The sequence below is a fragment of the Helianthus annuus genome, chromosome 5 (assembly GCF_002127325.2).
Source record: "Helianthus annuus cultivar XRQ/B chromosome 5, HanXRQr2.0-SUNRISE, whole genome shotgun sequence".
Lineage (NCBI taxonomy): Eukaryota > Viridiplantae > Streptophyta > Magnoliopsida > Asterales > Asteraceae > Helianthus > Helianthus annuus.
Window position 1 is genome coordinate 48,072,813 of NC_035437.2, and position 26,724 is coordinate 48,099,536.

Below are 26,724 nucleotides of genomic sequence, written 5' to 3' on the forward strand. Positions count from 1 at the left end.
ACCCGTTAAGCCTAAGAAGTCACGTAGTTGTGTGATGGTAGTGGGTGTTTGCCATGACTGAATGGCCGTGAGTTTTTCTGGATCAGCTTCTACAGCCTTAGCCGAGATAATATGCCTAAGATAATTAATAGAAGAAACTGCAAAAATGCATTTGGAAGGTTTTGCAAAGAATTGGTTTTGAGAAAGTGTCTCAAAAACCTATTGTAAGTGGTGATAATGTTCTTCTTTTAATTGGCTGTAAACAAGAATATCATCGAAAAACACCAGTATACCTCCGTAAGACATCCCGAAAAAGATCGTTCATTGTGGCTTGAGAAGTCGATGGTGCGTTTGTTAAGCCGAAAGACATAACAAGGAACTCGTAATGACCGTCTACTATTCGAAATGCGATCTTATGAGTATCTTCCGCGGCTAATCGGATTTGGTGGTAGCCGGCTGTCAAATCGATTTTGGAGAATACTACTGCGCCATGTAACTCGTCGACTGTGGGAATCGGAAAACGATCCTTGACAGTGATGGCATTTAGAGCGCGATAATCTACACAGAAACGCCAAGACCCGTCTTTCTTAGGAACCAAAAGAACCGAAGATGAGAAAGGGCTATGACTTGGTTCGATGATCCCATCTCGTAGCATCTCAGCAATTAAAGTGGACATGATTTGTTTTTGATATTGAGGGTATCGATACGGACAAACGTTTATCGATTTGGATAAGGGAAGTGTTGGAATATGGTGATCTTGGCTATGGCTTAGAGGGAGTTGTGTAGGAGGTTGAAACAAATGATCATATGTTTGAAGTAGTTGGTGGATGGTAGGATCAGAATGTTGGTTGGTGGTTGATATTTTTGTAGGAGTGGGGGAGGCTACGTGGAAAAATAATGCATGCCAGGAAGCTACAATATGTTTTGATAATAGAGTTTGAAGGGAAGTGGATGACACTTGGGTCGTAGGTTGTTCCCCACGTAGGGTAATGGCACATGAGCCCACATTGAAAGTTAAATGTGGGATCAAAAAATCAGCTAGGACTGTGCCAAGAGTTTTGAGCCAAGCTAACCCTAGGATGATATTTGCGCCTTCAACCGGAAGAATGAAAACCGGTATCGTAAAAGGAGTTTCTTGTAGGGTGATCACGACCGACGGGCAAACGCCGTTACACTTCAGATTATCACTATTTCCGACCATCATAGAAAATTCAGAAACCTCCTGCCGTGGAAGCTTAAAAAACGAAACGATGCTGGGTTGCCCGATGTTATGAGTGCTACCCGTATCAATCAAAACCTGAACCGGTTGATTGTTAATATAGCCCGTAACCCGGAGAGCCTGTGGAGAGGACAATCCAAAAAAGGCTGCTGAAGAGAGGGAAAAAAATTGGTCAGAAGGAGATGGATCAAGGATGTCGGCTGGAGTTGCACTATCGACAAGATCGGAAGAAGATTTTGTATGATCATCGGACTCGTTATCGGTGATTAACAAAAACCAGGGTGGGTTACACTTATGACCCGGAAAATAATGTTCCGGACAACGGAAGCATTAGCCCTCAAAACAACGTTTTTGAAGTGCCTCCGGGGATAGTTTAGTGAACGGAAGTTGTGGTCTAGGGGTTGTGAGAAGTGGAGGGGTTCCACTTTTTGTGGTAGTGTTTGGTGAGGTTAGGTGAGGTATGGCTGGGGTAGAAGACGTAGTTGTGGAGTTGAAAGATGACGAGGGAAAAGTTCGTGACTAGAATGATTTAGGTTTCGTGAGATTTAACTTATCTTCAACGCGCTTAGATAAGCCGTAGGTTTGATGAAGGGAAGTGGGTTTGATGATTGCGAGTTCGGCTTCAATGTCGTTTTTGAGACCAGAAAGGTAATAGTTAAGGAGTGCTTCACTCGAGAGACCAACGACACAGTTGCAAAGTTTCTCAAACTCGGCTTGATAAGCCGTGACTGTAGCCGTTTGTTTGAGTTTGAACAGAGTCGCTTGGTGATTCTCGTAATCCGAAGGATCGAAGCGAAGCTCGAGAGCTCGGGAGAATTCTTGCCAAGTACCCAACAACGCATTGTTGTAAAGGTACTTGTACCAACTCAATGCTTCACCCGTGAAGTAAAAAACAGCCAAGGAGATACGACGATCGGCAGAAATATTATAATATGTGAAATAGTTTTCCGCTTGGAAGATCCAATCCAACGGGTTGGACCCGTCGAACAACAGAAGATTGATTTTCGGGGGACGTGGAGTAGGAGGGGCGCCGGGAGGGTTGGATGTGGAGGGTTTAGCAAGAATTTTAGGTTGTTCGGTATTATTGGTAAGGATGGCTAACAAGCGATTTGTGGAATTAGTTTACTGTTGGATCAATGTTTGGATGGCTTCGAATTGTGCTAAGGCTCGGGTTTCGGATTGGGCAGAAGTGGTGGTGTAGTGTGTGAAGAATTGTGTGAATTGCTCACACAGATCGTTGAGAGGATTGAGGTCATCGGTTGTGGATTGGTCTTTGCGAGGAGGCATGGTAAGGATGATAAAAGCACGAAATGTTAGGCCTGTAAGTAGGCTACACTCCAAAGAAAATTAAGAAGAGAACAAGATCAAGTTTGGCACGATTTTCTGATATTTATCAAATGCAAAGTACAAAAATATAAATATGCACGAGATTACATGTCCACCATACCCATGAAAGCATATACACCATGTTCTATCCTTATTTTTAGCCATGACTTCCACTATCACCGTACATATGACTCTAAACTAATGCAACTAACTCAACCATGCAATGCAACAATAAAAAATAAACGTGTAGAACTAAAAAAAAAGCGAATACAACTTCAGTTGATTCCTTGGACTTGCCCATCAGCCTAGCAGGCTTCTTAATAATCCTCTTGGGCCTGGACGTTGGGCCTTCTGCGATTGTACCCGTAAGAGTATGCTTATCAATCCGCCGAGACAAACACCGGAAGCAAACGTAAAACCACCACTCCCTCACATTCTCCTGCCGTCACCGTCACCGGTACCGGCTCGTTCGATTGCTTGCTTGCTTGTTGGAGGTAATATCTGAAAATTGAAACCATTGTCCGTAGCTTGTTAATTTTAGGGTTTATATAATACTAATTACAATTGTCTTTGCTCATCCTCCCCATTTGCGCCTATGCTCTAGGGTTAATATTATCTTTCTGGTTTCTACCTATTGATAGATTGGATGTACTCAAGGTTAATTCCTTTGTTAAAGGGATAAATGCGAAATTTATAAGCTTATTATTGGAGTAATCAAAGAAAATGTGAAGTAATTGAGATATTACTGCTAAATGTATTCCCAAATACAATAAGGTGTTACGTTTGCTGTATAGCGTTAGGGTTGGTCACGGTCCGGTTGGGCATGGAAATTTTGGGCTGAACTAGTAACTATGGTTTTGGAAAAATACCAACTGAACCGGCTGGGATGGTTTAGTCTGCTGAAACGGCCGGTTTCGTTCATGGTTTGACGGTTCTAGACGATAAAATATTTCTTTCAAAAAACATAGCTTTATATTTGTAAAACAAAATAGAAAAAATAAATGCTAAACGGCTGCCGGTTCCAAGTTCCAAACCTTAAACCAAACCATAAACCGTTAAAACCGAACCGTACATATTTCAAACCGGCCGACTCTCTTCGGTTTGGACGGCTCGGACGGTTTTGGCGGCTTATGAACACCTCTCTATAGCATGATAATAAGGGCATAAAGACAATCGACCCGGTTATTGAAAATTAGGACAAAAGATGTTCCCAGCTAACCCAACCCGACCTGTATCAAAACACTGGTTATGGCCCATTCTCTAAATTGCCTGTTTTGCCTATTAGGCTAATACTCATCTCCTTATATCTGTAGTTCTGTGCATGCTTTCTTGTTTTATAAATTAGAGTTCTTTCCCAAGGGGAAAGATACAGATCTTCACAGCAATTGCTACCAGATGTCAAATGAAATTCTGTTTGCTAGCTATATTTTAAATATGAATGCGCAATTTTATTAATATTCTTTTTGTAACCACAGAGAGTTCGGTTTAGAATCATAAAATGGTGCCAGCCAGCCTTCCGATAACCACTGGATTACGTCTGCTTTCATATTGCAATCAAACTTACAATTGCGGCATTGCTCTTCGCCCACTACTTTCGTTACCCTCAAATTATTACTCTGCAGCAAAACCGAACAGGCAACAGAAGAATAGCAATATTCCCTCTCTTTCTCTTTCCATATCTTCATTCATCCCAAAAGAGAAATCACAAGTGGCATCGAAATCAATCAAAACATTTTGTACATCATCAAATGTAACCGCGGATCCTTCTCCTCCCGCAACAACTTCCTCAGATGAGAACGTTGTCGATATGACGAAAATAAAAGATATGGCAAATACACTAGACATAAGGGTAGGGAAGATATTAAAAGCATGGAGACATGAAGAGGCTGATTCGCTCTATGTGGAAGAGATAGACGTTGGTGAGCCCGAGCCAAGAATAATATGTAGCGGGCTCGTGAAATACATCCCGCTTGATGACTTACAAGACAAGCATGTAGTGGTTCTGGCTAACTTAAAGCCCAGAAACATGCGTGGGGTGAAGTCGTCTGGAATGCTTATGGCTGCTTCTGATGCTTCTCATGAGAACGTTGAGCTACTTGAGCCACCCGTGGGGGCTCTCCCGGGTGACAGGATATGGTTTGGGACCGAAGATGAGAAAGAGACGCTTCCAGAAGCGGCTTCACCTAACCAGATTGCGAAGAAGAAGATATGGGAGCAAGTGCAGCCACATTTGGCGACTACTGATTCTTGTGTTGCTACTTTAGGAGGCACGCATTCAATGACAACTGCTGCTGGTGTGGTGGTGAGTAAAAGTTTGGTGAAAGCAAATATAGCGTGATCATCGAGGGATGAAAGTTCATTGCTAATGTTATTTATAATTGCTGTTTGATGGGTCAAGTTTTGTTTTCCGACTGGTTGACTCTTTAACCGCGAGTTGAATTATGTTGTTTTTTGTTTGTTCAGCATAGCTGGATACTCTGTTGTTAGTTATTTCAGGATCAAACATGCAATACAACATATTTTTTATTAGTTATTTCAGGACCAAACATGTAATACAGTAAAACACAGGACCATCTTTGTATCAATGTTAAGCCTCGGTCAAATTAGATCTAAAAGGGTAATGATTGGGTCCTAACCAACCATCAGACCAATATCGACTCTAATTAACTATTAGTGACCAATATTGAGCCTAATTGGTTCTTAGAGCATTCACAATTCCTCCTCCAAATTTTGTGAGGGAGCCTTTTATATTATGAAAAATGATTGTAGATGGTTGAAAGTGGTTGTGAGTAGTGGAGAGATAAAATGTTAGTGTTTATCTGTAAATTTGAGTGAACATTCTTCACCCTCTATAATTTATTAATATATTTTGAAGTGTTTGTAACTGAAGTAAAGAGAAAAAGGTAATGATAAAAGTATAAAAAAAAAGTATTTAATTGAAAGGGTAGATAAAATGTATTTGTTTTTAATGAAATTATAGGGTAAAAAGATGGAAGAGATGTGAATGCTCTTAGGCCTTCGGGTGTACCCTAAAACCTTGGGTGTTAACAGTAACATGGCATGTTAACTGGCACTGCACACTAATACACTATGACCTCCTTGTTTTAAGGGGCATTAAAGGGATTTTCGTTAACATGTTAACAAAATGTTAAGAGATTGAGCTAATTTGTTTTTCTTTTATATACTCAAACCACTAAAAGAATAGGAAGAATAGGGTTAGGTGGAGTTAATGAGGCACAAGATCTTATTTACCAAGTCCCTTCGATAACCTTTATTGACAACCATTGACTTTAAGACCACTTAGTATCCTATACCGCCCCCGCCACATCACCCTCAATGGCGCCCTATAGCGCCCCTCCCTCATTTCCTAGACGCCAAAGGGGTGGGGGGGGGGGGCGTCGATGGTCCGTTGGCATACTAACGAGCGCTAACGTCTCTTTTTGGTGGGGCCCTATGCATTTCAACCGTTGACAACGGTTATATTTAAAAAAATTGCATTTATTTTAAATAGAGTAAATTACGTTTTTGGCCCCTGTGCTTATATCACTTGTACTATATTAGCCTAAAATAAAAACTTTTAACATATCTACCCCTATGGTCTCTATAACTAACCATTTTGGCCCCTAAGTCTAACCATTTTAGCCCCATGGTCTCTATAACTAACCATTTTGGCCCCCGTGATCTCTAGACTTGGGGGCCAAAATGGTTAGTTATATAAACCATGGGGACATATATGTTAAAAATTCTTATTTTGGGCCAATATAGTAAAAGTGATATAACCACATGAGCTAAAAACGTAATTTACTCTTTTAATATTCACACTATATATATTCTACCATTTTTACCCAAACCATACCATTTCTATCATCTATTATCCATAATTTTTATACATGCTATCCAATACACACAATGTTTCCCAACAACCAAAACACGTGGGATCCCAACAATCCGTTTTGGGGTAATTTAGCAAACAACGACCAAGAAGAAGAGTACCGGAGAGACCCACGAACATGTGAGATTGGGTATTATCTGATGCCACCTACCACCCTAACCTCCCCTCATCCGACAACGCCACCATCACTTCCCGTTCTTTTTTTTTTTTGATACTATCCCGCACCAAATCAATCACCATTTTTTCCACAAACCCAAAACCTATGGCCCATATCCCAAACCCAAATCATACCCGAAACCCGAAACATACCTAGAACCCAACCCACTTCCTCAAGAGGTGGACGACCGAGTAGGCACTGTAAGAAGAGCGAGAATGTCAAACATGCTCCGAAAACGATCAAGGTGGATGCCTACTGAATAACTTGCATTGTCACAAGCATGGCTCGATTTGTGGGAAGATCCGATTGTTTGTAATTTTTTTCTCCATTAACTTTTTTATAAATATATATAGTTTTATTATGTTGCTTCTAATTTTAGTTATTTTTTTTTCAAATTATAGCAACCAACCAACATATAGTTGTCTTTTGGAGGCGTATATGTGAGAACTTTTTCGCCACATTGGGTCGTGGTGAATATCGTACGTTCAATTCGTTTTCGGACAAGTGGATCGTAATATGCACCAAGATTAACAACTTCAACAACATATACAATAGCCACGCCAACAATCACACAAGAAGAAGCGGTTCAAGTGACGTGGACATCATGATCGCCGCCCACAACGAATATAGATCGTATCATAGGCATCCGTTTACGATGATACTTTCGTGGGAGCTTCTTCGCAAATCTCCAAAGGGGCATCTTGTACCACCGTTTAACCCAACGACCCATATGCCAAAATGGTCCAAATCAACAACGACTAGCGAACCATCAGAGTTCGATGTTCGTACCACTATTAACTTAAACGACGAGTTGGATGAATTGCATTTCGAGGAACCGCAAGAGCTGCCACGACCAAAGGGTAGGGATAGAAGAAAGACAGCGGCACGAGCATGAGACACCTCCTCTTCAACGCCATCGGATGGCCCATCAAGGTTGGACGAGTTTGACTATAGGCTCACTCGGCTTCTCTCGATCAAGGAAAATGAACTTGAACTTAAATTGGCGAAACAAATCGAGAAAGATATCAAGTTTCTCGAGAAAGACTTTTCCCAGCGGACCGAGTCATTTTAGAGGTTCGTAAGGCAAAAATCCGAGCAAAATATATGTAGTTTATTAGTAGGTTTTTATTTTATTTTTAAGTTGGTTGTTTTTTAAGTAACTTTGTAGTTTTTATTTTTAAGCACTTTGTAATCTTTTATGTATTTTATTGAAGTTTTGTTTTTTTTTTAATTTTGTTTTAAATAAAAATGGTATATAAATTAAAAAAATACAAATTAAAAAATAATAAGAATTAGGTAATTATAATGTGGGCTTTAAACCATTGTATGTAAGTTAAAGGGAGGAGCTTTAAAGCCCCTTATGTGACATGGAGCCTATGTGACAATAATGTGGCGCGATAAAGCCCCTAGGGGCTTTGTACCACACCACCCAGCCTAACGGATCTTCCTTAACCCAAGTTGATATATAACTGGCCAATATTGATTATCATTAACTCTAATGATTGTCATTGGCCCTAATTAACGGTAACCATATTTTCTCATTTATTGCTCTCTCTCTATATATAGGGTTAGGATAAAATGAGAACCATATTGAGTTGTGAGAACCATGAGAACTAGGCCTTCCAAAAGGTTTTTCCAATTTTTTTTCTAAAAGATCTTAAAAAAATCACTTGTTTCAGCAAAATTAAAAAAAAAAATGCTGCATGCACAAATTTACATGAGGTGTAAAAAAAATTCATCGTCATAACAAAATTTACATTAGTGCGTAAACAAAACTTACATCAGGCAAAACTACTGACTTGACATTTTATTTTTGTTTTTTTACAGATGTGTTTATAATATTTTCAGCTACGTTTATGCAAAAAAAATAGAGCCCAACTCGCACACGAAGTAGGAGTTCTAATGGTTCTCACAACTCGTGGTGGTTTCTCTACAAAGTGTGTTTTTCCTACAAAGTGTAGGAAGTGATCTTGACCATTGGATGAGTGTGTTTGATGGTTGAGATCATCTTAGTGGCAATTTGGTAATATGTCTTAAAAATAGGATGATTAAAATTAATTAGGGGTACATGTGTCATTTAGCTTGTTTTAAATAAGGAAAAAACCACAATCATAAACCACCCCACATTTCTTCCGAGTCTCTCTCTCTCTCTCCTTCATGAAGAAACACAAAGTCAAGAAAACACATCGTGAATCATACAATATATATAACACATCGTGAAGAAACTTAAGAAAACATATCGTGAATCATACAATATAACACAACGTCATTTAACTTGTATGGTGTGTTTACAATATAACACACCACGAAGAAACCCAAAAATTATAAAACACAACGTCAAGAAACCACAAAAGACATGTCATTCGTGAATCATAACTGGTATAACACATGGTGAATTAACATGTAACTGGTAAAACACAACATCAATAATTACAAGTACATCTCCTTCCTAAAACATAAACTGTTATAACACGTTGTGAATTAACCTGTAACTGGTAAAACACATCGTCAAGAAATTGTTCATGGAGGATTATAGCAGACAAAACACATATACAAACACATCTCCTTCCTAAAACATAAACTACTATAATACATTGTGAATTAACCTGTAACCGGTAAAACACATCGTTAAGAAATTGTTCAAGAAGGATTGTTGCTGGTAATACACATCGTCAAGAAATTGTTTACGAAGGATTGTAGCAGGTAAAACACATCTACAAATCTCCTTCTTAAAACATAAACCGCAATCAACCATGGCATTTGACATCGTGATTTTTTATTAGTAATATGAATTGATCGAAAGATATAAAATGTAATGGACTGTGTTTCTGAATTAGCGAGCCGAATTTGAATTCAAATAAGATATTCAGTTACCATAAATATCTCGAATTTTGGTTTAGGAGATAAAATCTTCCATAAATAGAATAATTATCCAATTACAGTTTTGTCCTTTTGTATAATATTATCAAATGCCACATGTCATATGCAAAATGCTTTCTACACTTTGTAGGAAAAGTTGGCTTTGTAGCCAACTCCTACTTACTTCTAGGGTTTTCAAAGCTTCGATTTTCAAATCTGATTAAGTGTTTGATATTTGTTTACAGGTTATTCCCGAGCATTTCGAGACCATGAATGAGGAACAAAATCTAAGATGGCGGAGTGATTTTGCTCGATATGAAATTAGGCAATTTGAGATTTTGTAACACAGTTTGGTAGAAAAAGAGAATGACTCACATTGTAAACTTAGGTATTTCTACGGGCTTTCTGGTGGACATCCTAATTATTTTTTTTGAGTTTCTACTAAAAACATACAATACACGCTTGTTAGTACAATAACTCAAATCACATTAGCCATACAACATGAGACATAACCCCAACGAACTTAGTCAGGCAAAGCCTCGACATGCGTTGATGGATCCTAGATCAATCGGCTAGGGTAACGAATTAGTGATTGGGGGTTAAAATACTTACAATAAGAGGAGCTATCTAGTTAATTGGTGTAATTATTGCTATATTTGACAAACCATGACTATGTGTTGGATATTCAATAATAAATTAACTTCTTTTTTCCGCTGATGTTGATTTTTTATTATATAATACAAACGCCTTTCATCGACGGACTGATCCATCGTTGAAGGTGGATCCGATAGTCAATTAGGGGCATGGACAATTCGTTTAACGACATAATTTAGTAGGCTATCATGTCAATTTTACCAACGGATTAGTGACGATAATTTAAGTGATGGATCACTGATGGTTATAACATAGTTGCAATACCAAATTAACAAAGAGGTTATAACATATGTGAAAATAAAGAGATTGTGGTAGAGAAACTAAGGAAACCAATTATAGTTATATGTGTCGAACGAAATGTATGATCCATCTTTTGGTTACCATCTATGGGTTTGAAATGGCTTATGTCTTATGACTTATGGTAGGTTTTCATTGATATATAGATCATATTACCAACGTATGGCTTGTCGTAGTTGTACCCCAATAACTAACATTTGAAAAGTCTATCCGGAATCTTACTTTTAACTATTAAGGAGGTATGTTCCATCGGTAAGCTTTCATGCCCAACAAAATGGAAGAAAAACCTTGACGGGAAGCAGGGCCGTCTCTGAAAATCTTCGAAAATATGTGAGCCCTGTGCGAAGATAAAATACGGGTCCCTAAAATATAAACTTCTAAAAAAGAATATATAAAAAAAAGTTATAAATATAAAATTGTGGAATCACCCGCATGTTGCGGCGGTTTGTTTTTTTACGTGGAAATGTAAATAAAAAGCACATAACAGGCGCATTTGGACAACGAGACGTAGAAAGAAAACACGTTGTAAGGGTAAATTAAGAAAATATGGAATAGTTACGTCGTAACTTTAAAAATCGTTATTTACGATCATGTAAAATAAGACTTTTTTTCATAAAAGAATATTCTAAGAAATTAACATAAATAATTATTTTTAAACTAGATTTGAGAAATAACAATGATTCCCATTTTGATTTAATGTGATACAAAATTAGTCAATTAATGTCATTTGCATTTAATACATAGGTAACAAACATAAAGAAAAAAAAAATCAACTAAAAATGAAGCTATCAAGATTAGAACCCAATGTTTGCTTACTAATAAAGTGACATAGAAACCACCAGACCATACACCTCAACTTGTCATTTTCTAAATCAGTACTTATATATTCTAAATTCTATAACTTAACTTTACTAAAACAATAAATTTTTGGGCTGTCGAAAAATTTGGGCCCTGAGCCGTCGTCCAACCCGCACCCCTACCAGCAGACGGGAAGCACATGCAAAATCTTGTCTCAACCTTCATCAATGGATTACCGAGGGATGGTACTGACACATCTTTTGGTTACATATGACCCATCGATTGATTACCATTTATGGGCTTGAAATGGTTGATGTTGGGTTGCCACTTGAGTTTACCATTAGTGGCGGACCTATGAATTTTTCTATGGGGGTGCGGAATATTTTTAAAGATTTTAGACCCTTAGATATATAAAAAAATTCGGTTCATAACGGGTAGGTTCGGGTCGGGTCATTTAAAACAAAAGAATATCAAGCTAAAATTTATATAATTATAAAAAACATGTCAAACGTCGTTACAAACATATTTATAATGTCGATCTACGGGTTTTCATTTTTTGAAATCTATCCAAAACATCTAAAGCTACTTTTCTAAGCAAGTCTTTCTCTATATAACATATACAACTAATTTTTAACACTCACCAAACTTCATAATTTTCAACTTTAAAATCAAACCCTAATTTTAATTGTTGGTTCCTTCTAACTAACCATTTAAACGCACTAAACTTTAACTTAAACAACAAAATCAACTAACTAAAGTTTAAAAAAACAACAAAACAACTAAAATTTCAAACTTTTTTTTAACAATTGTATTTCTCCTAAAAATCCAAATAAAACAAGAAAACAAAAAAATAATCGAACCATACCCGAAAATAGTGACGAGATGCTGTTTTCGTGAGTTTGGTGGCCGAAACTGTGGTGGGTTGGGTTACTATATTTTAGTTCAAATTAGAGTATTAGATTGGGTTGGCCTTGAGTTATGGTGTGCTTAATGGGTTAAAGGTTAAGGGAAAGTTAATTAGGTAATTGGAAAGTTAATTAGGTTGTATTTAAAAAAAATCAGTGTTTACATACATTTTTTACAAATTCATAAGATTTTTTCCTTAAGGGAGGGGGTCGAAAATTTCCAAGGGGTGCAGACGAAAATTTTCAAGGGGTGCGGTCGGGAGTTTACCGAGAATTTAGCACTAAAATTTTATTTATTCAAGGGGTGCGCTGCCCACCTTGAGATATAGGTGGGTACGCCCCTGTTTACCATGTGTTGTTAGGTGTCGGTGATCCATTGATGATAATCTCAATTTCATGAGTTAGTGTGTTCGTTGCTGATTTACCGCTCAAGGTCACCGCGTGGCTGAGTCAATCAATAAATTCGCTACTGTGTTTCTATTTTCTTCGGCTGAACATGTCGCTGAGTCAATCAATAATTACCAACCACCAGTGGCGGACCCATGATTTTTTTTCAATTGGGTCCACTTTTTTAGTGCTCAAAATTTTCACAATGTAATGTTAAATTTTCGGGTCAGTCTTCGTTCGGGTTAGGCGAGAAACATGTAACAAAAATATATGATCATTACTCATTAGAATACCCACAATAAAAATATAAAAAAATATAATGTAATTCGAAACGAAAAAAAACATTGCAATATTTTTAAAGTTCAGATTTCATAGCATACAAGGGTTGTGTGTGCATGCCTATCACACCCTGTGTTTCTGTATTGCTTCTGCTTGTTTTTTGGTGTTAAAAAAAGCAACATAAAAAGCAGGTTGTACAAGAATTGAACCCATGACTTCTTAGGGGCTGTTTGTTTACATCTGAATCAATAAGTGCTGAATGAATAAGAGGTCTGAATGGGTAAGAGGCTCTAAACCAGTAAGTGCTGTACTAGTAAAGTGTTGTTTGTTGCATCTCTGAATGACTGTGTAAAATGACATTTTTACCCCCTCTAAACAAAACTAAATACACATAAATCATCAACAACAATAATAAACCAATTTAAACTCAAGGCACATCAAATTAGCATCAATTCACTATAAATCAAATAACAACTAAACACAATTTCACTAGTAAACAAAAAATAAGAAGAAGAAGAACCTGTGATCATAGGCGGAGGAAGAGGAAAGCCATGGAGATGAACAAGGTGTTGACCTTGATCAATAAGGTGCCTGAACAGCGTGGAGAAGGCCGGTGGCGTTGTGGAGTAGCAGAGGAGGAGGAGGCGGCGGTGTTGTGGAGTAGCAGAGGAGGAGGCGGCGGCGATGTGAAGGAGCAGAGGAGGGGGAGACAACGGCGATGTGGAGGAGCAGTGGAGGGGTAGACGACGGCTGTGGAGGAGGAGACGGTGGAGGAGCAGTGGAGGGGGAGGAGGAGCTATGGAGGAGATGGGAGGAAGGGGCATGTATGTCAAGCGTTTCATTCAGCGACAGATCTATCGACAGATCTATCGACAGATCTATCGACAGATCTGAATAGATCTGAACCATAACCATTAGAGTTAAATGCTTGGTTGGTCCCTGTGGTTTTGAAAAATTGCAGACTTGGTCCTAGTGGTTTACAAATTACACGCGTGGTCCCAAAACTTGTCAAAAATGCACTCGGTTGGTCCCCAGCCCTAACATCAGTTAAATTTCTCAGTTAAGTCCATGTTAAATGACCAAAATATCCTTCCTTATTAACAAACCCACTGCATCTTCATCACCTACTATAAATTCATTTTATAACCCTAAGGCAGGCAACAGACCAGCCGCACACACACAAACCAGACACCCCACTCTCTCTGATGAGCTTCTCCGGCACTGGCCGTATTCCGGCAAGCCGTCGCACACCCCTTTAACTCCGACAAGCACCCTCCTCCTCCCTATAACACACCCCTGTTTCCATCTGTCTCTACGGCAGTCACGAGTCCGGCTCCGGCTGTATCTCCAGCTGATCGGTCGACGGGTTTCTCCGGTGAGACACCCCCACCCTGTTCATCTTAAATTCACCACACCAACCCTATTCTCCCTCGATTTTTAACGGCCGGCCACCACAATTTGTTGAAATCTGGTCAGTATTTGATGGTGTCATAGTTTATGATGGAGTTGCAGGGGTTAAAGACGGTTGATGGCGAAGACCCACCGAGGATTTTGCATTTTAATCCGAGGTTGAAGGGGGATTGAAGTGGCAAGCCTGTGATTGAACAGAATACTTGTTATCGGATGCAGTGGGGATCGGCTCATCGATGTGAAGGATGGAAATCCAAGGCTGATGAAGAGACTGGTAAGTCCAATTGATAATATAGTGGTTACTGGTTACGCTTTTCGGTTTTGTTTCTTCCGTTTGAGTGGCGGCGACGGTGGTTGTTTGAGTGGGAACAGCTGAGGGTGATGCAGATGCAAATGATGATGGTGATGAAGATGATGCAGTGGGTTTTGTTAATAAGTAAGGGTATTTTGGTCATTTAACATGAACTTAACTGAGAAATTTAACTGATGTTAGGGCTGAGGACCAACCAAGTGCATTTTTGACAAGTTTTGGGACCACGCGTGTAATTAGTAAACCACTAGGACCAAGTCTGCAATTTTTGAAAACCACAGGGACCAACCAAGCATTTAACTCTAACCATTAAGACGTAAGGGTTTTGTGAACCAAACAACCCAGCCTCTGACCGATTCAGAGGTAAGCTCTGCATGGATCCATTCAGATGTAAACAAACAACCCCTTACTATAGTGTCCATCTAATTATTTTTATGGGGTCCTTAGAAAACTTAATATTCCGGATCTACTAATATTTTTAAAAACATTGGGATCCAGGAACCCCGACCCACTCTATGTGGGTCCCCCTGCCAACCACGGTGTCCATGGGTAAACAGTCGTCAGTGAAACCCTTCTATTTTAGCGATATTTATTTATTTTTAAAATATATCGGTCTTTGTTGTATTAAACATGGTATATACTCTTGTATGCCATTATGCCTCACCTAATACCATACCCTTGTTACACTATGCAAGTCTAAACTGAAACAAAAAGAATGGTAGACGAAAACAAGGAAACTTGAGTACTATACCCTTGTTTGGATGATTTTACCAACTGAATATACATGATACAAAATGAAGTTATTGATCATTTCAATCAAAAACCTAAAGAATTAGATAGTTGATAGATGGCTGCACATGTGCTTCCAACAAGTCGATTTTTATATGGATAATCCTGCTTAATAGGTTTTGCCAGTGGCGGAGCCAGAAATTTTTTCTTATGGTGTCATTTTTATAGATACCCTGGTTTATAATAACTCGGAGTCGAACTTTTTGGATCGGTTCAGATCTAGTCGGGTCAAGTCACATAATAAAAGCAAATATCACAGTAAAAGTACAATGTCATTGAATAAAAACAAATAATAAAATTATAAAGTCATTTGAAATATATAAAAAAATGCATTTAATAGTTGTTCTGTACGCATTTTCATGTTTTGAAAACGATTTATAATGTTTTCAATGGCAACTTGCAAAAAAGACCTCTTTTTTATTATAACAAACAAGTGCACGCATCATTCAAATGATCATTAAACATCCTGTTAAGTTAAACAATTGAAACAAAACCAATTAGACATGGGACTATAATGATTACTGGGTTAGAAAAAATAAAAATTAAGCATAGACCTTTAATGATTTAAAGTATACTAATAATAAATTCAAGTAACTAGGCTTAATTTTTGAAATATAAATTTGTTTATTGTGTAATTCTTTTAGAAGAAAACAAAACGATGGTGTCGTTTGTCAAAAGACAATGGTGTCGCTCGTAAAAAACATTGGTGTCGCTCGAATTTTTCCTATTATACGTTGTATTTGCTACACAAAATTCAATGGTGTCGCACGACACCGTTGTTCAAAGTGTGGCTCCGCCACTGGGTTTTGCATCAACGGACCAGATTTGATAGCTATATCGTTAAACAACAATAGTATTTAAGTATGATCGACAATGCATAATGCACAAATAATAATCAATATAAATTATGGACTAGAGTATATATGTTAAGCTTTCAAACTAGATCATGTCTAAAATGTTATATTATGCCAGGTTTAATACAAGAGCGGTCCATTAAGGTCAATAAGTTGTTTGTTACAAATACTAGCGAGAGAACGATACTATTAGAGAATTTCCAGTTTCTCCTTGTGACACGGAAGAAGCAATGAGAGGAGATACACGAAACAAGGAATTTGCTCTAACGGATGAGTACATATTCTCTGAGTTTATGTTTGAAAATGAGACTTTATTGTGCTTAGAGGTAGGACAAGAATCAAAGGGTCTATCTTTTAAGTAGTGCATTTTACATCTGCAGTTCCAATGGTAGCGTCTTAGCTCGATTTCCGTGTCGCATGATGACATGCTTGCACTGATGGCACAGTACTGCAACACCATGCCTGCTGCTGTTGTGCACATCTTCTTAACTGTATTATGTCTTTTTATTTGGATGCTGATTCAATATTGCAATACTAAATCCTTTACCTTTGATGGTTTATATATGGACCAGAACATATATATGAAGTAAGTTGGGGTGGACAGTCCTTAAGAAAGTGGTCTCTACCTTGGAGTTATTCCTCTTATGGAGTCTATGCATGAACACTTAGTTGTTTCTTATTCTTTTTTTGGCTCTTTCTCTGTCTCTTTCGCATGTATTTTAGTGAAGAGTCATCGTTTAGATTTGTTTTGTCTGAGTTGATGCCTTCTCATGTTTTGGTCATTATTTTGTTGTCCCTTGTAATATCTATTCTCTGTAACAAATTGGAACTTTGCGACTCTTCATGTCAAACAAACCAATTCCTTGTCATTTTCATGTAATTACACATGTCCTTCAAATTCCTATGGCTTTTTGGATGTGTCGCTTATGAAAGAAAGATATATGAAAGTGTAGTAATTACTATTATCATAGTTAATAGGAATATTGGCTTTTAATAATCAAAACTATTTGGTAACGGTTCAACTTAAAAAATAACAACTGACATCCTAACTATTAACATATTGGGCTCTAATGGACCCTGACTAACAGAACCCTAACACTGTTTGTGTTCGTTCGCCGGAAAAACGTTTCTGGCCGGAAAACTTCTTTTTAGTCGGAAAATTCAACCTTTTCATCAAAAACCTCTTTGTAACCTTATTACGGACCTTTAGGAACTTTTTTTCTAGTAAAAACCCCAATTATCGAGGTCGTTGAAAAACTTATTTTTGGTTGGAAAACTCAATACTTTTGTCCCAAACCTCTTTGTAACCTTAGATCGAACCTTTAGTAATCTTTTTCTAGTGACTGGAGACTAACGACATTAAAGTTCTATTAGTCAGGGTTAATTAGATGCCAATATGTTAATAGTTGGAACTGCGAGTGGTTATTTTTGAAGTTGGCACTGTTGGCGGCCAACGACGAATAGTTGAGATTATTAAAATCCAATTGTAAGACCCTATCACGTTTTAACCAAAAGAGACGCAGCGGAAATACAGACCTAAAAATTTCTTTCTTAATTAACAATTTGACATACTTGAAGGTTCATTTATAAAATGTGAAACAATTTCTTGAAAAGAATTACAACCTTTATTTTTAATTAACGTATCAAATATAATATATAAATACAAACTACGTGACCATCCTTTCCGTACAATCCTTGCTTTTTTGACTCGATATACACCCGCTTGTCCTTGATGGTTATAGAGAAAATCTGTGCAAATCCTTCGGTCACCATATACATTTGTAATTGATAACAACATACAAAATTAAATACATATATTTAAAGACCATATAGCACTCTAACTACATAATTCTATTTCATTCAATTATCCTGTCGAATCCACTTGCTCTAAATTCGACACCAATTCCTCAAGAGCCCAACGTTCTCATACCTGCATTACATTTCTTTCTCAACGGAACACGATTAATAACACTTAATCTCAACATATTGAAAATTCACATCTTCGCATGAACATGTATCATTGGTATACATTCATTCAACTACTGTACGTGTATGCATTTTCCTAAAACCAATTACATGCCAACCAGTCCACTGCATATATATCACACATATAAGTTCACATTACTTACGTCCACGTACTATGATTACATATCTACAACACACATACATACAGCAACAACAACATCAACAATAATTCACGACCATCATCACCATCACCATCACCATTAAAGGGAAACAGGAAACAACAAACAATATTAATGGAAAACACATCCTTTTTGGAAGTCATAATAATAAAAAGGCAACGGAAGACAATATTAATGGAAAACAAATCCTTTTTGATACGTGATTGAAGCTACAAAACACACAAATTTTGGTTTTTTGTAAATTGTAATATAACGAGTTAACGCTAACCCGCGCGTTGCGGCGGGGTGCTGACTATAAATGTATTTAGTATTACTATATTAATTCGAAATTTCTTTTTTTATTTTTCCTAATGTTCATCCTACAAATCTACTGTTAATCAAACTAATAGATGTATAATCTCCTCATTTCAACGTCTTTATAACAATATAACATAAACGGTGATGAAACAAAAAACTATCGGTGGAATTCTAGATCCGCATCAATATCTAATTAAATAGCGTAAAACAACACATCGAAAGGGAGGTGTTTAAATTTACACAAACTTAAAAATGTTGTCTTGTTGTTTTTGGTTTTCCTGAACATAGATATTTACCAAAACAGAATTTTCAATTCTTTTAAGAAACAAATATGACCTTTTGTTTTTATGAAACGGTGCCAACACATGGTTTCTTTTAATCTAAATTCTTGATGGTTTTTGATTTTTTTGATTTTCGATGTCAATACAATGGTTAATCCAGTGCTTTTCAGTTTTCATGTACATACAGGGAACAGAGACAGATGCAAACATGATCCAAAAGCCCATACCCTAAAGATGCCATTGTTTCTGGTTCTGGGGTTTCATAATTAACACATCAAATTCCAAATAACAATCAAGGTGATTCAATTCAATCACCACAACCTACAATCTCAATCCAAAATCTTCAAACAAACGATGTCTCGCCGGAGAGATGAGTACGACTACGACATGGTGGACCAACATCAGGACAACTTGGTGGAAGAGGACGACAACGATGACGATTACAGCAGTGCCGGTATTGAGGATGTTACCGAGGAAGATGAGGATGGAGAAGAGGATTATGATGAAGATGAGTGTATATTATAAAAAGACGCCTTTGTTCCTGTTTAGTTTTGTTTCGGAAATGAAACCCTACAGAGAAGGTAATGATGATTGATGATGGAAAGGATTCACACAGTCGGGTGTATAAAAATGGCGGTGGAGATGTTTGATTGAATGGGTACTACTAATTTAATTTATATTATGTGTCGTTTCATTTATCGAAAATAATGGATATATTTCAAAGGGTGCGTCTATTTATGATTGTATCTTACCGCTAACAATAATAAGGAGAAAAAAACAAAACCATGAAAGGGTACGAATGGGTGAGTCGAATCCGACCAATGATTAAGTGCGTCTACCATTGCAACCGGTTGAGTTTGTAATAATAGGGTTGTATGTGAAGAACCAGGAAATCAGGTTCAGGCCGAAGCCTGTAAATGAAGATCTGGGTCTTGTTGAAGGTTGACAGAGTTTCCTGCAAAAGAGAAAACCGTTAGGCTCGCCGCAGAGATGGGAGGGCCACTCTGCGACCACCCTCCGGCGTGAGGATAAGTATTGGTAGAGAGAGAAAGTAGAGAGAGAAAATAGGGACGAAGGTTCAGAGAAATCGTACTTGGATTTGTACTTTGAAGGGGTATTTATAATAGTCAACTGAGATGACGTCATCCGTCTGGACGTGCTTGAACGGGGGCTCGTCCTCGGAGTCTTCTGGTGCGGACGAACATGCTATGGATGCCCGCCCGAGTATAGTCCGGTCCGTCTCTGGGACACATGTTCGGCTTCGGACATGCGTCTTCAGTATGCATAAGCGAAGAGATGTGTCTCCATGCTATCCCTTACGTCCTATTAAATGAAGTGGTTTGGATATCATTTTTGTAACAGTCACGTCTGTTGGTTAGAATGGCAGTGAATCGGTTTTCTACAGGGAAAGGGTGTGCCGGTCGGTTTGTAGAGGGAAACGACGTACTGGTTTGGATGGGATGCGTAGGAAATTATATTTTATTTGGTCGCTTATTATTGCATACTTTTGTAGAGTGGTTTTTGGCAATCAAGAATTTTGTCAATTATCGTATTTCAAAGTTCATTTATTTTTTAATTAAAGGGATATGTGACTTAAACAAAAGAGCAGCGGCGAAGCTTGAATTTTTCGGCCGGGGGGCGAAAACGTACATACCAAAAAAATTCTATAAAACTGGGGGGCGAAAACGTATATACCCACAAATTTCTATAAGAAAACTACATATATAACACTACTGAGCGAAAAATTCGGGGGGACGGGCGCCCCTCCCCGCCCCTCTTATCCTTCGCCCCTGCAAAAGAGTATGTGTGTTAACAAAGAGGCATGTTTTAAACAAACAGATATGTGTATTAAATAAAAGGGTATGTGTTAATCAGATGGATATGTGTGTTAAACAAAGGGTATATGTTGTTTTTTGTAGTATTATATATAATTAAGCAAAGGGGTATATATGTGTGGTTTTTAAAAGTCGCAACTTTTCGTTCTAAAGAGGCAACCCAAGTTACTTTTTGTAGGGTTGTATAATATAATAATCGAGATAAAAAAAATAGGAATAACAAGATTGTTTGGTTCGGATAAAACTTGAAAATGACCCGAACGCATTTATATTTATCTCAAACTTATGAATTTCGTTTAGGTTCATATCACGTCAGGAATTCACACTGCTAATGCTCTTTAATTTGTGTAGTGTAATCTACCTCTTCATTCAATTAGATAAATCTTTTGGTTAAAGGGTGTTGGGGTCATGGTTGGGACATGATTCGCCACCTAGGAACATGAATGGAAGGCTGCATCACCTCCTTGCTTAATCCATCATGGTTTGCATGGATTAAATCATGACAACCGTGGTCCTTATTTTCATTTTTCAAGAAATCATTTATTTTTTCTTTAGACAAAGATAAATTAAAATAAATAAGGGGCTAGTGACTTGGGTCATGACCACACCCTTAGAGTAGTGGTTTTGGACGGTAAATTAGAGGTGTGTTACATGACACTTATGTGAAAAATTATGATAATTATGAGGGTCATGACCACACCCTATAGTCATACATAACATACACACCCAATTTAACAGGTGTATTTAACATATCATGTAAACAATCGGTTGGAATACGTTTACATAGTTAAAAGTTAATTCAAAATAAGTTTGTGTATAAGAACTTATGAACTGAAATTTATAGTAATTCAACTAAAGGAAATGAAACAACTTTGTAGCATTTAAACCGAGAAAAATGCCCGGATAGTCCCTGTGGTTTCGTCTTTTTTCACCTATAGTCTTCAACTTTCTAAAATTACCTGAATAGTCCCCAACTTTTCATTTTTTGTTCTTGGATAGTCTCTGGGTCTAACTTCAGTTTGTTTTCTCTGTTAAGATGGTGTGAAATGACAAAAATACCCTTTCCTTAAAAGGCCAAACCATAGGGACTATCCGGGCATCTTCTTCATTTTTGTTTATAAAACCCAACCACCACACTTCATCTTCAACCTCCACCCACCATCACCCTCTTCCATCACCGCCACAGACACTCTGCTCAGGATAGTCCAACAAATTCCTCGAAAAGTTCACTTTCAGTCCCACATATAACTTTTCGTTTTTTGGTTAAGCTTCTATTGGTAAACATACTAAATTATTATATCGCTTTTTTAATCTTATCAAGTGGAGACGGCACTCTATCTGTTAGTAATCTGCGAAGTAACAAGGTATGTGCTTAACATGATTTATGATACAATAACTATTCTTTTCTACACTTGTATGTTCATACATTTAATCTTTACTTATTTTCACAGGTTCAAACATAATCAGAATTTTCTGAAGATGAGCCGCTGTCAATAGTGATAATGAAGGTATGTATATGATGTAAAATTTGCAATACTCACACCAACAGTTAGAAATAAATTTAATTTCAGATAAGCATTACTGTAAATAAGTTCATCAAAGATATATTTACAACTTTGCCTCTTTTTAGAAAAGGGCAAATGATCTCTAAATCTTGGAAATGTTTCTCCATGTGGTCTATATCTTGGAATAGGGTGTTAATAGAAGAATATAATAGAGCAAGGTTAATTGTTATCTGTTAAGTGCATGTTTGACATTATATTGCTTTCTGAATTTGACATTTGACAGTAATTTGTGTTCTTTGATTTAAATACTTAGAACGGGCGAAAAGTTATATGTGGGACTGAAAGTGGAACTATGTTATTATACTCTTGGGGATTTTTCTGAAAGTGAACTTTTCGAGGAACTAGTTGTTTACCATGCGCGCGCGTTGCGGCGCGCTAAACCAAATCGTTCTATAAGAATGACAAAACATGTCAAATAACAAAAAGTAACTCAAACTAAAACGTCACGTATTTTCGGTACCGGTTCAGCACCGGTATTCACCGATTTTTACCCTCAAATACAACCCCCGCCCAAGGGGCCACGCCGAAACCCAAGCCCACCCGGGGTGGTGACTTGGGCGTTTGTACCCAACCCACGACACAACCCCCGCCCCATACCCCATATTCTAATATTTCCTAGATCTTTTTTTTTTAAACACATAGCCGTTGGCCAACAGCTAGCCTAAACGGCTACTTGTCTTGGCCAATGAGATCCCGCAATGTCATCTTGATAGCCCCGCTCAACGCCCGGGCTGAAACCCCCGCCCAAGGGGCCACGCCGAAACCCAACCCACCCGGGGTGGTGAATTGGGCATTTGTACCCAACCCACGCCACAACCCCCGCCCCATACCCCATACCCCATATTCTAATATTTCCTAAATCTTTTTTTAAACACATAGCTGTTGGCAAACGGCTAACCCAAACGGCTACTTGTCTTGGCCAATGAGATCCAACCATGTCATTTTGATAGCCCCGCCCAACGCCCGAGCTGAAACTCCCGCCCAAGGGGCCACGCCGAAACCCAAGCTCACCCGGGGTGGTGACTTGGGCGTTTGTACCCAACCCACGACACAACCCCCGCCCCATACCACATATTCTAATATTTCATAGATTTTTTTAAACACATAGTCGTTGGCAAACGGCTAGCCCAAACGGCTACTTGTCTTGGCCAATGAGATCACGCCATGTCATCTTGATAGCCCCGCCCAACGCCCGGGCTGAAACCCCCGCCTAAGGGGCCACGCCGAAACCCAAGCCCACCCGAGGTGGTGACTTGGACGTTTATACCCAACCCACGTCACAACCCCCGCCCCATACCCCATATTTTTATATTTCCTAAATCACTATTTAATTAATATATGTTCACTGTTCATTCAGTTCAATTTTTATTAGTATATAATTTGTTGGACTATCCTGAGCAGAGTGATTGTGGCGGTGATGGTGGAGGGTGGAGGAGGGTGATGGTGGGTGAAGGTTGAAGATGAAGTGTGGTGGTGGGATTTTATAAATAAAAAGGAAGAAGATGCCCGGATAGTCCATATGGTTTGGCCTTTTAAGGAAAGGATATTTTTGTCATTTTACACCCTCTTAACAAAGAAAACAAACTGAAGTTAGACACAGGGACTATCCGGGAACAAAAAATGAAAAGTTTGGGACTATTCAGGTAATTTTAGGCTACAACCATTGGTGACCAAAACATTGGTTGGTTGGCCAAAAAGTGAAAAAAAAAATAAAAAAATCAATTAAAACTCACGACCAAGTTGGTGTGTCAACTTTGGTTGATGATTTTTTTATTATTTTAAAAATGCCACATATTGGCTTGTAAGTGGTTCTTTTATAATTATGTTTTCCATTTTTGTTTTATAACAATTCATTTTACCTAAAACATGATTTTCTTTAATAACTTTTTAAAATTTAAATATTAAAAAATTCTGAAAACACAGTGTTGTTTAACTATTTTTTGTGAACGTATCGATATAAATTTTATCAAAAACCGAGTTCCTTTAAATAAATATATTTTTTAATTATTTTTTTTATAAAAAATGCATATATCATATATTGTTGTTATTTATTTTGTTTTTAAAACAAACCTGTTTCAAATGTAAATATTAGTTGTAATTATTTTTAACACATTTATGGATAAATAATAAACATAAAAATATATATTTAATAAAAAATGTTTTAAAGGTTGGGTTGTGAATGTGAGTAGAAGGTTGAGGTAGGTTGGGTTGTATAGGTGGAAGAGAGAGAAATTAGTTTTTTTATTATAAGGATGGGTTGGAGAAAGTTGTGGATGGAGATAGCCTTAGAAAAGTTGGGGACTATAGGTGAAAAAAGACGAAACCACAGGGACTATGCGGGCATTTTTCTCCATTTAAACCCACCATCATTACTGAAATAATTTGAGAAAAGTTAAAAAAAAAAAAAAAATAGGAATGGCTTATCTCATAAAAGTTCCGTTTGCTTCGAACTTTGATTTTTCCATCATTTAACAAACAACCATAAACCAAGTCACAATTAAAAGTTCCGTTTGCTTCGAACTTGGATTTGTTTTAATAATAATAACAATAATAATAATAATAATAATAATAATAATAATAATAATAATAATAACAATAATATTATTATTATTATCATTATTATTTATTATTATTATTATTATTATTATTAGTATTATTTCTTAATAATAATAATAATAATAATTAATAAAAGGCAACAGAAAACTATATTGTTGAAAACAATTACTTTTTGATATGTGATTAGAGCTAGAAAACACACAAATTTTGATGTGTTTATAATATAATAAGGGTTGTTCTATTTCCACACCCCTATAATCTTATTTTCACATCTCTATTTGTATACGGGCCGTATAGACTGATACGGGCCGTATAGAATATTTATGCGCATAATTAATGCGGTGGAATGTTTTTTTTTTATATGTATACGGGACGTATAGTTATATACGGGCCGTATACATATTTGCATAATTTTGTTTCGAAGGTTTGATAAGGGTTTTTAGTTTTGAAATCTGTATACGGGCCGTATAATGTTATACGGCCCGTATAGCCCGTATAGAAAAGTTTATTTTTTGTTGCAATCGGGAAGCGTAAATTTTAAAATAGTGTTGTATATATCGGATTATGTTACGAGTTTGTAGTTAAACGTATTTATTATGTTTAATAAGTTTCCACTTTGTAAAATGATAAATATATATAGAAAAGTTAATTTTTTGTTGCAATCGGGAAACCGTTTAATAAGTTTTGTAAATGTTAAAGTAGTGTTGTATATGTCGGATTATGTTACGAGTTTGTAGTTAAACGTATTTATTATTTTTAATAAGTTTCCACTTTGTAAAACGATAAATATGTACGTATAGAAAAGTTAATTTTTTGTTGCAATCGGGAAACCGTTTAATAAGTTTTGTAAACTTTAAAATAGTATTGTATATATCGGATTATATTACGAGTTTGTAGTTAAACGTATCTATAATGTTTAATAAGTTTCCACTTTGTAAAACGATAAATATGTGATATGATTATGATAAACTATACATCTAAAACAAACAAAAAGATAATTTTTTACAATGTTTCAAACGTAAAATAACAAAAAAAAAAAAAAAATACAATAGGTAGCTACGGCGGCGGCGGTGGTGGTGGTGCAGCGCCAGCTCGTGGAGGTAGGGACGCGCCAGAATGCATAGCCACAATCACCTCGACCATCCACTGTACATCCTCTCTCACTGCAGCTAAATCCCCTCTGACTGCAGCTACATCCGACTCGACCTGACCGAGTCTCGACTCGACCTAAACGAGTCTCTCCTCCACCTGAACGACTCTCTCCTCCACCCCCGGTGGAGGCATCACAGCTGTCTCACGCTTCGTCGAACGTACGGGCGATCACCCTGTAAATCCTCCGCAGCTACCTATGATCGATCGACAGTATGATCGCCTCCTTCTCCCTCGCCCTCGCCTCCCTCTCCCTCGCCCTCGCCTCCCTCTCCATCGCCTCCCTCTCCATCGTCTCCCTCCCCCTCGCCTCCCTCTCCACGCGGTCCCTCACCCACACCATACGCCCAAACCAGCCGCCCTCCCTCTCCCTCGCGAGCCAAACCCATCGATTGGGCTGTGTCCCTCCCAACCCTGTCAAGCTGGAGTGTCAGAGTCATACCACTTGCCACCTGCGGGGACAAGAGGCGAAAGAAATGCTTTGCCAGACGGGTGACGAAGGCCCCACAGCTGATGTGGGTAGAGATACGCTTAAAAGCGTACTCGGCGAGATATGCGGCCAACATGTACGCCAAGTTGGCCCCCCCCCACCGGTAAGTAAGTCGTACAAGTAGAATAGGTCATTTTGGGTGACCCATTCCCTGCTATCATGACGACCGGCGATCGTCACGGCGATACACCGATGTAGGTATCAGTGTAACGGGTCATAAAGATCAGTCGCCCGTGCCTTCGGGGATCGCTGGTTCGGTTTCGCGAACTCCCCGAACCCAATAGTGCGCCAC

General features: G+C 37.8%; 2 protein-coding genes across 2 annotated transcripts; both read left to right on the forward strand.

Annotated features, from left to right (window-relative positions):
• Nucleotides 1–2,864: 2,864 nt before the first annotated feature.
• Nucleotides 2,865–5,057, forward strand: LOC110940717 (aminoacyl tRNA synthase complex-interacting multifunctional protein 1). Its single transcript, XM_022182276.2, has 2 exons — nucleotides 2,865–3,018; nucleotides 4,000–5,057. The coding sequence occupies exon 2, from the start codon at nucleotides 4,023–4,025 to the stop codon at nucleotides 4,860–4,862; it is 840 nt and encodes a 279-aa protein (XP_022037968.1). The 5' UTR covers nucleotides 2,865–3,018; nucleotides 4,000–4,022; the 3' UTR covers nucleotides 4,863–5,057.
• Nucleotides 5,058–6,853: 1,796 nt separating this feature from the next.
• Nucleotides 6,854–7,468, forward strand: LOC110943283. Its single transcript, XM_022185029.1, has 2 exons — nucleotides 6,854–6,881; nucleotides 6,975–7,468. Exons 1-2 carry the CDS (start codon nucleotides 6,854–6,856, stop codon nucleotides 7,466–7,468), a joined length of 522 nt encoding a protein of 173 aa, XP_022040721.1.
• The last annotated feature ends 19,256 nt before the right edge of the window (nucleotides 7,469–26,724 follow it).